The sequence below is a fragment of the Oncorhynchus keta genome, chromosome 36 (assembly GCF_023373465.1).
Source record: "Oncorhynchus keta strain PuntledgeMale-10-30-2019 chromosome 36, Oket_V2, whole genome shotgun sequence".
NCBI classification, from domain to species: domain Eukaryota; kingdom Metazoa; phylum Chordata; class Actinopteri; order Salmoniformes; family Salmonidae; genus Oncorhynchus; species Oncorhynchus keta.
This window is the reverse complement of record NC_068456.1, coordinates 16,568,754-16,582,511: the sequence shown is the minus strand read 5'-3', so window position 1 is coordinate 16,582,511 and position 13,758 is coordinate 16,568,754. Positions and strand designations below refer to the sequence as shown.

The 13,758-nt window shown below is 44.6% G+C and overlaps 1 protein-coding gene across 2 annotated transcripts in view; it reads right to left on the bottom strand.

The window, feature by feature from the left end:
- LOC118369714 (protocadherin-15-like) overlaps positions 1 to 13,758 on the bottom strand; it is a 269,223-nt gene that overhangs the window by 64,564 nt on the left and 190,901 nt on the right. For both annotated transcript variants that reach the window (XM_052498598.1, XM_035754342.2), the window contains exons 23-24: positions 11,326 to 11,466; positions 5,996 to 6,108 (exon numbers count right to left, since the gene is read on the bottom strand). In XM_052498598.1, coding sequence (XP_052354558.1) covers positions 5,996 to 6,108; positions 11,326 to 11,466 — 254 coding nt within the window. The remainder of the gene's footprint in view (positions 1 to 5,995; positions 6,109 to 11,325; positions 11,467 to 13,758) is intronic.

Genomic DNA, 13,758 nt, shown 5'->3' with positions numbered 1-13,758 from the left:
AATAGGAGAGGGCCTAGAACAGAGCCCTGGGGGACACCAGTGGTGAGAGCGCGTGGTGAGGAGACACGCCACCTGGTAGGAGCGACCTGTCAGGTAGGACGCAATCCAAGCGTGGGCCGCGCCGGAGATGCCCAACTCGGAGAGGGTGGAGAGGAGGATCTGATGGTTCACAGTATCGAAGGCAGCCGATAGGTCTAGAAGGATGAGAGCAGAGGAGAGAGAGTTAGCTTTAGCGGTGCGGAGCGCCTCCGTGATACAGAGAAGAGCAGTCTCAGTTGAATGACTAGTCTTGAAACCTGACTGATTTGGATCAAGAAGGTCATTCTGAGAGAGATAGCGGGAGAGCTGGCCAAGGACGGCACGTTCAAGAGTTTTGGAGGGAAAAGAAAGAAGGGATACTGGTCTGTAGTTGTTGACATCGGAGGGATCGAGTGTAGGTTTTTTCAGAAGGGGTGCAACTCTCGCTCTCTTGAAGACGGAAGGGACGTAGCCAGCGGTCAGGGATGAGTTGATGAGCGAGGTGAGGTAAGGGAGAAGGTCTCCGCAAATGGTCTGGAGAAGAGAGGAGGGGATAGGGTCAAGCGGGCAGGTTGTTGGGCGGCCGGCCGTCACAAGACGCGAGATTTCATCTGGAGAGAGAGGGGAGAAAGAGGTCAGAGCACAGGGTAGGGCAGTGTGAGCAGAACCAGCGGTGTCGTTTGACTTAGCAAACGAGGATCGGATGTCGTCGACCGTCTTTTCAAAATGGTTGACGAAGTCATCTGCAGAGAGGGAGGAGGATTCAGGAGGGAGGAGAAGGTGGCAAAGAGCTTCCCAGGGTTAGAGGCAGAAGCTTGGAATTTAGAGTGGTAGAAAGTGGCTTTAGCAGCAGAGACAGAAGAGGAAAATGTAGAGAGGAGGGAGCGAAAGGATGCCAGGTCCGCAGGGAGGCGAGTTTTCTTCCATTTCCGCTCGGCTGCCCGGAGCCCTGTTCTGTGAGCTCGCAATGAGTCGTCGAGCCACGGAGCGGGAGGGGAGGACCGAGCCGGCCTGGAGGATAGGGGGCATAGAGAGTCAAAGGATGCAGAAAGGGAGGAGAGGAGGGTTGAGGAGGCGGAATCAGGAGATAGGTTGGAGAAGGTTTGAGCAGAGGGAAGAGATGATAGGATGGAAGAGGAGAGAGTAGCGGGGGAGAGAGAGCGAAGGTTGGGACGGCGCGATACCATCCGAGTAGGGGCAGTGTGGGAAGTGTTGGATGAGAGCGAGAGGGAAAAGGATACAAGGTAGTGGTCGGAGACTTGGAGGGGAGTTGCAATGAGGTTAGTGGAAGAACAGCATCTAGTAAAGATGAGGTTGAGCGTATTGCCTGCCTTGTGAGTAGGGGGAAGGTGAGAGGGTGAGGTCAAAAGAGGAGAGGAGTGGAAAGAAGGAGGCAGAGAGGAATGAGTCAAAGGTAGACGTGGGGAGGTTAAAGTCGCCCAGAACTGTGAGAGGTGAGCCGTCCTCAGGAAAGGAGCTTATCAAGGCATCAAGCTCATTGATGAACTCTCCGAGGGAACCTGGAGGGCGATAAATGATAAGGATGTTAAGCTTGAAAGGGCTGGTAACTGTAACAGCATGGAATTCAAAGGAGGCGATAGACAGATGGGTAAGGGGAGAAAGAGAGAATGACCACTTGGGAGAGATGAGGATCCCGGTGCCACCACCCCGCTGACCAGAAGCTCTCGGGGTGTGCGAGAACACGTGGGCAGACGAAGAGAGAGCAGTAGGAGTGGCAGTGTTATCTGTGGTGATCCATGTTTCTGTCAGTGCCAAGAAGTCGAGGGACTGGAGGGAGGCATAGGCTGAGATGAACTCTGCCTTGTTGGCCGCAGATCGGCAGTTCCAGAGGCTACCGGAGACCTGGAACTCCACGTGGGTCGTGCGCGCTGGGACCACCAGATTAGGATGGCCGCGGCCACGCGGTGTGGAGCGTTTGTATGGTCTGTGCAGAGAGGAGAGAACAGGGATAGACAGACACATAGTTGACAGGCTACAGAAGAGGCTACGCTAATGCAAAGGAGATTGGAATGACAAGTGGACTACACGTCTCAAATGTTCAGAAAGTTAAGCTTACGTAGCAAGAATCTTATTGACTAAAATGATTAAAATGATACAGTACTGCTGAAGTAGGCTAGCTGGCAGTGGCTGCGTTGTTGACTTTGTAGGCTAGCTGGCAGTGGCTGCGTTGTTGACACTACACTAATCAAGTCGTTCCGTTGAGTGTAATAGTTTCTACAGTGCTGCTATTCGGGGGCTAGCTGGCTAGCTAGCAGTGTTGATTACGTTACGTTGCGTTAAAAGAACGACAATAGCTGGCTAGCTAACCTAGAAAATCGCTCTAGACTACACAATTATCTTTGATACAAAGACGGCTATGTAGCTAGCTATGTAGCTAGCTACGATCAAACAAATCAAACCGTTGTACTGTAATGAAATTAAATGAAAATGTGATACTACCTGTGGAGCGAAGCGGAATGCGACCGGGTTGTTGAGTGGGAAGTTCTATTCGGAAGACGTTGGCTAGCTGTTGGCTAGCTAGCAGTGTCTCCTACGTTAAGGACGACAAATAGCTGGCTAGCTAACCTCGGTAAATTAAGATAATCACTCTAAGACTACACAATTATCTTGGATACGAAGACAGCAAAGACAGCTATGTAGCTAGCTAACACTACACTAATCAAGTCGTTCAGTTGAGTGTAATAGTTTCTGCAGTGCTGCTAATCGGTGGACGTTTGCTAGCTGGCTAGCTGCTGGGCAGAGCAGTGAAGACTACGTTAGGACGACTAAATACGATAATTACGCAATTATCTTTGATACAAAGACGGCTATGTAGCTAGCTAAGAAGAAATTGCTAAGATTAGACAAATCAAACCGTTGTACTATAATGAAATGTAATGAAATGTAATGAAAAAGTGATACTACCTGCGGAGCGAAATGCGGATGCGACCGCTCGCTCCAACCCGGAAGTGTATTCTCTGTACACAGTGTATCATCGCAGATGGTGTAGCCTAATTGTTGTAAGACTTCTGTAATTAATGCTACATGTAGTATTATAAACAAACAAACTGGTGCTCAGAATTCCAACAACACAAGCTTCCAAGTGGTGCAGAGGTCACTACAGACACCCTGGTTTGAATCCAGGCTGTATCACAACCGGCTGTGATTGAGAGTCCCATAGGGCGGCGCACAATTTGCCCAGCGTCGTCCGGGTTTGCCCGGTGTAGGCCGCCATTGTAAATTAGAATTTGTTCTTAACTTACTTGCCTGGTTAAATAAAGGTTATTATTTGTAATTGTTTTGAAAGCCAAGGTACAATGTGCTACAGTACAATACTGTACTGTACGTGTCATTTGTTTTCTCCAACCATGACTGGGAGATGTTCATCTCCCCAAAACAGATGGAGGGGACTAACAATAAAACCCTGAAAGCATTAAGCCTGCCACATAACTGTTTTAATTGTGTGTTGTGGAGCTTTTGGCACAGCCTTCCTGATTGCTGCTACCGCTAACGGGCTTTGGTTAGACAAACAGCATCTTCTGTGGACGTGTAGAGCGTGATTTGTGTTGTGAAGGTTCCTTAGAGAGAGGAAGATGAAGCGAGGAGGAAAGATGGAGCACTCTATTGTCCAGTAGGGAGGTGAAGACCAGATTGGAGGCCCTCTTGGTGCGCTCCTGTACAGCAGGGAAGAGCTAGCACCTGGCTAATGCTTTTATGGGTCATCATTTATGTTGGGGCTGTCACCGTGGATGGTAAGCATCAGCAATGCTATGCCCAACAGGGGTGCCGTGCCAGCCATCCTAACCTTCTGTGTGTGTAGGACATAACACTCATTCACAAGCTAATCTAAGGCCCTTCATCAGACACCGCTGAGAATGTATATTGCATTGATCAATCATAAGATAATGCCTGGAATAGAGAGAACATGAGCACGGGAAAAGAAACAGAACACACACACACACATTCCTAATAGTGAATGCACGTAGTTATAAACATTGTACACAACAGACAGACGGACGGACGGACGGACGGACGGACTGACTGACGGACTGACGGACGGACTGACGGACTGACTGACTGACTGACTGACTGACTGACTGACTGACTGACGGACTGACGGACTGACGGACAGACAGACAGACAGACAGACAGACAGACAGACAGACAGACAGACAGACACAGCACTTTCTGACATACAGTTTACACAAGATCGAGCAACTACTGTAACTGAGCACAAAACAGAAGCTCGACAGTATGAGCTGACCTTATGAAATGCTCTCCCTAATGTGAGCAAGGCATGTCCAACTCTATTAGAAATGACACATTTTGCCATGATTCTATGCCATGACTGACAAACGCAGTTAGAAATCAATTCGCCGCTAACAAGCTTTACTTAATAAGCTCCAAGGGACAGTAGGATACATAATACACTGACTGGTACCTCACATCTAATACCACCTGCTGTTCAATATTAGCATACAAAAAAAACATTTGATGAATGTCAGAGTTGGTGTATCTCACACTTAGAGAAGCCGCAATATCTTGTCAAAACCAAGACTTTCTCAATCCTGTTCCAGCCACAATGCTAATAATAATTGAAATAAATATATACAAATCCCTCCTTCAACATATATATATGGCAAACTCAGGCTGGGCTGTGCCTTGCTGCGATCCAGCCCTGCTAGAGAAGTCATGATCCCCGTCCACCACTATCCTGTCAGTTCAACATATTTAAAATGTAATCTGGCTAAAAGACTCTCTTAATAAACTCAGGGAAAACTCTGCTTTGCCCTCCAAGAAAAACTAATGTTGTGGTTTACAGCAGCCTCTGGCTCCGAGCACTCCTTAATATTTATACCACTCATTATAAAGTCGGCATACGAGGAAAATCTTTTACAACCTGCACTGAACAACCCTTGTCTTCACAAATATTTATACATCATCTCACATTGTGTCATCACCCATGATGAGACACAAGCATGGGCTAATGTAATCACATAATAATAACTGCTTTAAATAATAGATAGTCAACTCAGGGCCAAACAAAATGTAATTGAAGCTGGACGATGCATTATTCAAAATGTTTTTTTATATTTACCAAGGCCTGGTGAGGAAGGGAGGATGTGACCTGGTGTGTAAGGTGTGCTTGTGTGTGTTGAGGTGTTGTTGCGTTTCTGCTCAACACCAGATAAACCTACCCAGCAGCCAGGATTGGGGAGCAACTGATTAAATCTTATTACAAATCAACTATCTGTAAATCAGTTATATTACCAACAAAAAATATTGTAAGCAAATTACAGATACATTTGAAAAAACTAGACTCTAACTTTTTGGATTACGTTTCAATTCAGAAAAGATGTTTGCGGAAAAAAATACATTGTGAGAATTCAATGCAGCATTGAAAAAAAAGGCTCAAGTTTAAGTTGCCTGAACGAGTCAGAGGCGACTATGATGACACCCCAAAACGTAGGGCGGCAGGTAGCATAGCAGTTAAAGCATTGGGCCAGTAACCAAAATGTTGCTAGTTCGTATATACCCGAGCCGACAAAGTGCAAAATCTGTTGATGTGCCCTTGATCAAGGCACTTAACCCTCATTTGCACTAGGGATGCTGTACTACTATGGCTCATCCTGTAAAACAACACATTTCACTGGACCTATCTGGTGTACGTAACAATATAACATATAACATTTTTGGATCCTTTGTGTCTTCTTCTAATGCCTCTTAAAGGGAAAGAAATCAACAAATAATCAGATTACGTTACATAATTTGGGTAATCCAAAAGTTACATTACTGAGTACAATTTTGGAAAGGTAATGGATTACATTTAGAAAGTAACCTACCCAGCCCTGCCTGCAGCTTTGAGTAATGAGCTGTATGTAAGTAAGATATATATATGGTAATATGGTAATATTCAAGTGAGAGTGCACACATGCGTTTGAGAGTGCGTGTGTAAGCGCGTGCGTGTGTGTGTTACCTGTACTCCTCCTGAGTGAAGATGGGGATCCTGGAGGGCTGGAGGACAGTGATCTCCACCAGGGTTCGGTTCTCCTTCACTGGCTCTCCATCGTCAAACGCTATCACCACCAACTGAGAGGACACACACACACAAGCACACACACACATTAATGATTTCTTCTTGAATCAAACCACAATGCCTGGTCACCAGCTGTTTCTGCATGCATGACAATGAATAACAGAGAAGTTTGAAATGGCACAAACAGGCCTGGGAACCAAGCTCCAACCCACCCAGAGAGAGTGTATGAATCTATCGACCCAACATTCTTAGACCGGGGAGATGAGACAGAGACAGAAAGCAAGACAGAGTCAGAGCGAAAGAGAGAGAGTTTGTCCTTATTACAACCTAATATCCTTCAGCAACATTTTCCTCCTGTTCGCTGCCAAGGTTACACTGAGCTGAGGTCAGCTCCACATACACTCAGATGACCTTCTGTGGGTGTATAATGTCAGGAACATAATATGCATGCACATATTGGTTTAGTCACAGGTGGAGTGTGTGCAATGGCCTGATGAATAAGGACATGATGAAGGTATTGTGAGAAGGTTCCAAAAAGAGTCCATTAGCTCAATATGTGCACCCTTTTTACCAATTAGAACTAATAATAAAGTGCACAGATAAAGTACAGTATTTCTGTACAGTACTTGAGGAAAGGTGTATAGTACATGTGTACTTTAAGACTCACAAAAAATATATACACTACCGGTCAAAAGGTTTAGAACACCTACTCATTCAAGGGTTTTTCTTTATTTTTACTATTTTCTACATTGTAGAATAATAGTAAAGACAACAAAACTACAAAATAACACATATGGATTCATGTAGTAAAAGTGTTAAACAAATCAACATATATTTTATATTTAAAAAAATTAAAATAGCCATTCTTTGCCTTGATGACAGCTTTGCACACTCTTGGTATTCTCTCAACCAGCTTGACGAGGAATGCTTTTCCAACAGTCTTGAAGGAGTTCCCATATGTGCTGAGCACTTGTTGGCTGCTTTTCCTTCACTCTGCCGTCCGACTCATCCCAAACCATCTCACTTTGTTTGAGGTCGGGAGATTGTGGAGGCCAGGTAATCTGATGCAGCACTCCATCACTCTCCTTCTTGGTCAAGTGGTCCTTCTGTAGCTCAGTTGGTAGAGCATGGCGCTTGTAACGCCAGGGTAGTGGGTTCGATTCCCGGGACCACCCATACGTAGAATGTATGCACACATGACTGTAAGTCGCTTTGGATAAAAGCGTCTGCTAAATGGCATATATAAGTAGCCCTTACACAGCCGAGAGGTGTGTTGGGTCATTGTCCTGTTGAAAAACAAATGATAGTCCCACTAAGCCCAAACCAGATAGGATGGTGTATCGCTGCTGAATGCTGTGGTAGCCATGCTGGTTAAGTGTGATTTGTAAATAAATCACACACACCATAACACCTTCTTCTCCATGCTTCACGGTGGGAAATACACATGCGGAGATCATCTGTTCACCCACAACGTGTCTCACAATGGCACTGCGGTTGGAACCAAAAATCTCCAATTTGGACTCCAGACCAAAGGACACATTTTCACCTGTTAAATGTCCATTGCTCGTGTTTCTTGGCCCAAGCAAGTCTCTTCTTATTATTGGTGTCCTTTAGTAGTGGTTTCTTTGCAAAAATTTGACCATGAAGGCCTGATTCATTCAGTCTCCTCTGAATAATTGATTTTTAGATGTGTCTGTTACTTGAACTCTGTGAAGCATGTATTTGGGGTGCAATTTCTATGGCTGGTAACTCTAATGAACTTATCCTCTGCAGCAGAGGTAACTCTGGGTCTTCCATCCCTGTGGTGGTCCCAATGACAGCCAGTTTCATCATAGCGCTTGATGGCTTTTGCGACTGCACTTGAAATTTTTCGGATTGACTGACCTTCATGTCTTAAGGTAATGATGGATTGTCGTTTCTCCTTGCTTATTTGAGCTGTTCTTGCCATAATATGGACTTTGTCCTTCACCAAATAGGGATATCGTCTGTATACCCGCCTACCTTGTCACAACACAACTGATTGGCTCAAACACATTAAGGAAAGAAATTCCATAAATAATTTTTAGAATGCACAAGTGCTAATTGAAATGCATTCCAGGTGTCTAACTCGTGAAGCTGGTTGGGAGAATGCCAAGAGTGTGCAAAGCTGTCATCAAGGCAAAGGGTGGCTATTTGAAGAATCTCAAATATAAAATATATTTTGATTTGTTTAACACTTTGTTGGTAACTACATGATTCCATGTGTTATTTCATAGTTTTGATGTCTTCACTATTATTCTACAATGTAAAGAATTGTAAAAATAAAGAAAAAATCTTGAATAGGTAGGTGTTCTAAAACTGTTGACCGGCAGTGTGTGTGTGTATATACAGTGGGGAGAACAAGTATTTGATACACTGCCGATTTTGCAGGTTTTCCTACTTACAAAGCATGTAGAGGTCTGTAATTTTTATCATAGGTACACTTCAACTGTGAGAGACGGAATCTAAAACAAAAATCCAGAAAATCACATTGTATGATTTTTAAGTAATTAATTTGCATTTTAATGCATAACATAAGTATTTAATACATCAGAAAAGCAGAACTTAAAATTTGGTACAGAAACCTTTGTTTGCAATTACAGAGATCATACGTTTCCTGTAGTTCTTGACCAGGTTTGCACACATTGCAGCAGGGATTTTGGCCCACTCCTCCATACAGACCTTCTCCAGATCCTTCAGGTTTCGGGGCTGTCGCTGGGCAATACGGACTTTCAGCTCCCGCCAAAGATTTTCTATTGGGATCCGGTCTGGAGACTGGCTAGGCCACTCCAGGACCTTGAGATGCTTCTTACGGAGCCACTCCTTAGTTGCCCTGGCTGTGTGTTTCGGGTCGTTGTCATGCTGGAAGACCCAGCCACGACCCATCTTCAATGCTCTTACTGAGGGAAGGAGGTTGTTGGTCAAGATCTTGCGTTACATGGCCCCATCCATCCTCCTCTCAATACGGTGTAATCGTCCTGACCACTTTGCAGAAAAGCATCCCCAAAGAATGATGTTTCCACCTCCATTGTACTCAAGCTTCTTCTTCCTCCAAACACAGCGAGTGGAGTTTAGACCAAAAAGCTCTATTTTTGTCTCATCAGACCACATGAGCTTCTCCCATTCCTCCTCTGGATCATCCAGATGGTCATTGGCAAACTTCAGACGGGCCTGGACATGCGCTGGCTTGAGCAGGGGGGACCTTGCGTGCGCTGCAGGATTTTAATCCATGACGGCGTAGTGTGTTACTAATGGTTTTCTTTGAGACTGTGGTCCCAGCACTCTTCAAGTCATTGACCAGGTCCTGCTGTGTAGTTATGGGCTGATCCCTCACCTTCCTCATGATCATTGATGCCCCACGAGGTGAGATCTTGCATGGGGCCGCAGACCGAGGGTGATTGACCGTCATCTTGAACTTCTTCCATTTTCTAATAATTGCGGCAACAGTTGTTTCCTTCTCACCAAGCTGCTTGCCTATTGTCCTGTCGCCCATCCCAGCCTTGTGCAGGTCTGAAATTTTATCCCTGATGTCCTTACACAGCTCCCTGGTCTTGGCCATTGTGGAGAGGTTGGAGTCTGTTTGATTGAGTGTGTGGACAGGTGTCTTTCATACAGGTAACAAGTTCAAACAGGTGCAGTTCATACAGGTAATGAGTGGAGAACAGGAGGGCTTCTTAAAGAAAAACTAACAGGTCTTTGAGAGCCGGAATTCTTAGTGGTTGGTAGGTGATCAAATACTTATGTCATGCAATAAAATGCAAATTAATTACTTAAAAATCATACAATGTGATTTTCTGGATGTTTGTTTTCGATTCCGTCTCTCACAGTTGAAGTGTACCTTTGATAAACATTTCAGACCTCTACATGCTTTGTAAGTAGGAAAACATGCAAAATCGGCAGTGTATCAAATACTTGTTCTCCCCACTGTATATATATATATATATATATATATATATATATATATATATATCAGTGTTGCTTCCTAAGTGGACAGTTTGATTTCACAGAAGTGTGATTGACTTGGAGTTACATTGTGTTGTTTAAGTGTTCCCTTTATTTTTTTTCAGCACTGTATATATATAGATTGGCAAATTCGCCACTGGCGCCCTGTGCTCTTCACAGATGAAAGAAGGTTCACACTGAGCACATGACTGACGTGACCATCTGGAGACGTCGTGAAGAATGTTTTGCTGCCTGCAACATCCTCCAGCATGACCGATTTGGCGGTGGGTCAGTCATGGTGTGGGGTGGCATTTCTTTGGAGGCCGCACAGCCCTCCATGTGCTCACCAGAGGTAGCCTGACTGCCATTAGGTACCGAGATGAGATCCTCAGACCCCTTGTGAGACCATATTCTGGTGCGGTTGGCCCTGGGTTCCTCCTAATGCAAGACAATGCTAGACATCATGTGGCTGGAGTGTGTCAGCAGTTCCTGCAAGAGGAAGGCATTGATGCTATGGACTGGCCCGCCCGTTCCCCAGACCTGAATCCAATTGAGCACATCTGGGACATCATGTCTCGCTCCATCCACCAACGCCACGTTGCATCACAGACTGTCCAGGAGTTGGTGGATGCTTTAGTCCAGGTGTGGGAGGAGATCCCTCAGGAGACCATCCGCCACCTCATCAGGTGCATGCCCAGGCGTTGTAGGGAGGTCATACAGGCACGTGGAGGCCACACACACTACTGAGCCTCATTTTGACTTGTATTACATTACATCAAAGTTGGATCAGCCTGTAGTGTGGTTTTCCACTTTAATTTTGAGTGTGACTCCAAATCCAGATCTCCATGGGTTGATAAATTTGATTTCCATTGATCATTTTTGTGTGATTTTGTTGTCAGCACATTCAACTATATAAAGAAAAAAGTATTTAATAAGAATATTTCATTCATTCAGATCTAGGATGTGTTATTTTAGTGTTCCCTTAATTTTTTTGAGCAGTGTATATATATATAAAAAGGAAAGAAAGACACCGTATGAGGAATACCTAGGATAGGGTAAGTAAGGGTAAGTAATCCTTCTCACCCCCCTTCTCCCCCAACAAGATTTAGATGCAAGTGGCTGTTCCACTGGTTGTCATAAGGTGCATGCACCAATTTGTAAGTCGCTCTGGATAAGAGCGTCTGCTAAATGACTTAAATGTAAATGTAAATGTAAATGTATGATTTAATCTGTGCACGTTTCTGACCCACTGGTCTGCATTAGATCTTAAAGTGCAACTGTACTATACAAATCATCCATCATCATCATACCTTGAAGGTGACGCTGGGCTGTTCGTTGAGGTTGACCCTGGTGATGACCCTCCCAGATCCCTTCTCCACGTCAAAGATGCTACCGCTGTAAGGTGATTGGTCCTCGTCCACTCTGTAACGCACCAGACTGGCTGGAGTACCCTGGGACGGAAACACAGGGGCAAGACAGACATGTTAGGTGAGGGAACTCCTCTATTTTATGTGTTTTGTCCTATATTTTTTATTTATTTTATTTTTATTTTTAATCCAGTCTCTGTCCCCGCAGGAGGCCTTTCACCTTTTGGTAGGTCTTAATTGTAAATAAGAATTTGTTCTGAACTGACTTGCCTAGTTAAATAAAAGTTAAATAAAAAAACACAAATGTTTTTACTTTTGATATTGTATATTGCTCAAGGGGACAGCAGTGATGCTATAATATTTTATTAGTATTTTCACACAGGTGGGTTGAAGTTGTCTGAAAGAACTGACTTACAGTTTGCTTTACTCTAACTCTACAGTAGCTTGAGAAGCTAACGGATCCCCAATTCCCCTGACCGGGTCACGAACCTAGGTCGTGAATATGACTCATGGGTGTGTTTTCCGACTTCACTATTCTCTCTGGCAGGTACTCTCCATGCAAGTGAACCTCGATGAACTACCTCTGCTACACTGTGACTACACGACAGGGTCTCATCCCCTCATTACCAGTAGGAGGACAGCTCATCACATTACCCTTTACTGTATTCATAGATGAAACTCATCATCTCTTGGGGTTAAATAACACCCACCCTATCCCTCCATCCCCAAATCAAATCCATTTTAAGGTATTGATGAAAGCTGGGACTTTAATATGACCCTTTAATTAAGATTAATAATGCTTTCAGATAGCTGATCATCTCATAACTATCTTTTTCAATTTACCACTTTCAAGCCCACACTTTTTTTTCTTACTGTCTTCTAATAGAAGATAATACTTCAGTGCCCTTCAGCAGAACTGAGAATGCGGGACTTGAGAAAGCATAATGGGTTTTCTGTGCTGTAGAGTCAAACTGGGCAGAACTGAGCAAATGCGGGGGTTAGAGATGTTAGATCCCTTGGGTGGTTTACTCACACAAATACATCTGCCGAAGGTTGTGAGAAATCATCAGAGAGAGCTTACGGATACACTAAGGGGCATGTGTGTAACATCCAGGCTGTGTGCGTAGAATACGGCATTTGTGTTAGATCCAAACTGAGCATAATAAGAACAGAAACCAAATGTCTTTTTGTTTGGCAACTGCACACTGCACCTACCAAATATTGTAACAAAAGTGTTAGCATTCTATCTGAATTTTCATTTCAGTTGAACATAATGGCATAGGCTAGGTGCGGTATCTTGCCCAAGGGCAACCAATAAAGGCACACCATTTCGGATTCCAACACCAGTCATAGAAGATAGGAAACACTGTCACCACTGATAAATCATGATAAATCCACCATAATTGAGAATTTCAATACGCATTTTTCTACGGCTGGCCATGCTTTCCACCTGGCTACTCCTACCCCTGTCAACAGCACTGCACCCCCAACAGCAACTCGCCCAAGCCTTCCCCATTTCTCCTTCTCCCAAATCCATTCAGCTGATGTTCTGAAAGAGTTGAAAAATCTGGACCCCTACAAATCAGCCGGGCTAGACAATCTGGACCCTTTCTTTCTAAAATTATCTGCCGAAATTGTTGCCACCCCTATTACTAGCCTGTTCAACCTCTCTTTCGTGTCGTCTGAGATTCCCAAAGATTGGAAAGCAGCTGCGGTCATCCCCCTCTTCAAAGGGGGGGACACTCTTGACCCAAACTGCTACAGACCTATATCTATCCTACCATGCCTTTCTAAGGTCTTCGAAAGCCAAGTCAACAAACAGATTACCGACCATTTCGAATCTCACCATACCTTCTCTGCTATGCAATCTGGTTTCAGAGCTGGTCATGGGTGCACCTTAGCCACGCTCAAGGTCCTAAACGATATCTTAACCGCCATCGATAAGAAAGATTACTGTGCAGCCGTATTCATTGATCTGGCCAAGGCTTTCGACTCTGTCAATCACCACATCCTCATCGGCAGACTCGACAGCCTTGGTTTCTCAAATGATTGCCTCGCCTGATTCACCAACTACTTCTCTGATAGAGTTCAGTGTGTCAAATCGGAGGGTCTGCTGTCCGGACCTCTGGCAGTCTCTATGGGGGTGCCACAGGGTTCAATTCTTGGACCGACTCTCTTCTCTGTATACATCAATGAGGTCGCTCTTGCTGCTGGTGAGTCCCTGATCCACCTCTACGCAGACGACACCATTCTGTATACTTCCGGCCCTTCTTTGGACACTGTGTTAACAACCCTCCAGGCAAGCTTCAATGCCATACAACTCCTTCCGTGTCCTCCAATTGCTCTTAAATACAAGTAAAACTAAATGCATGCTCT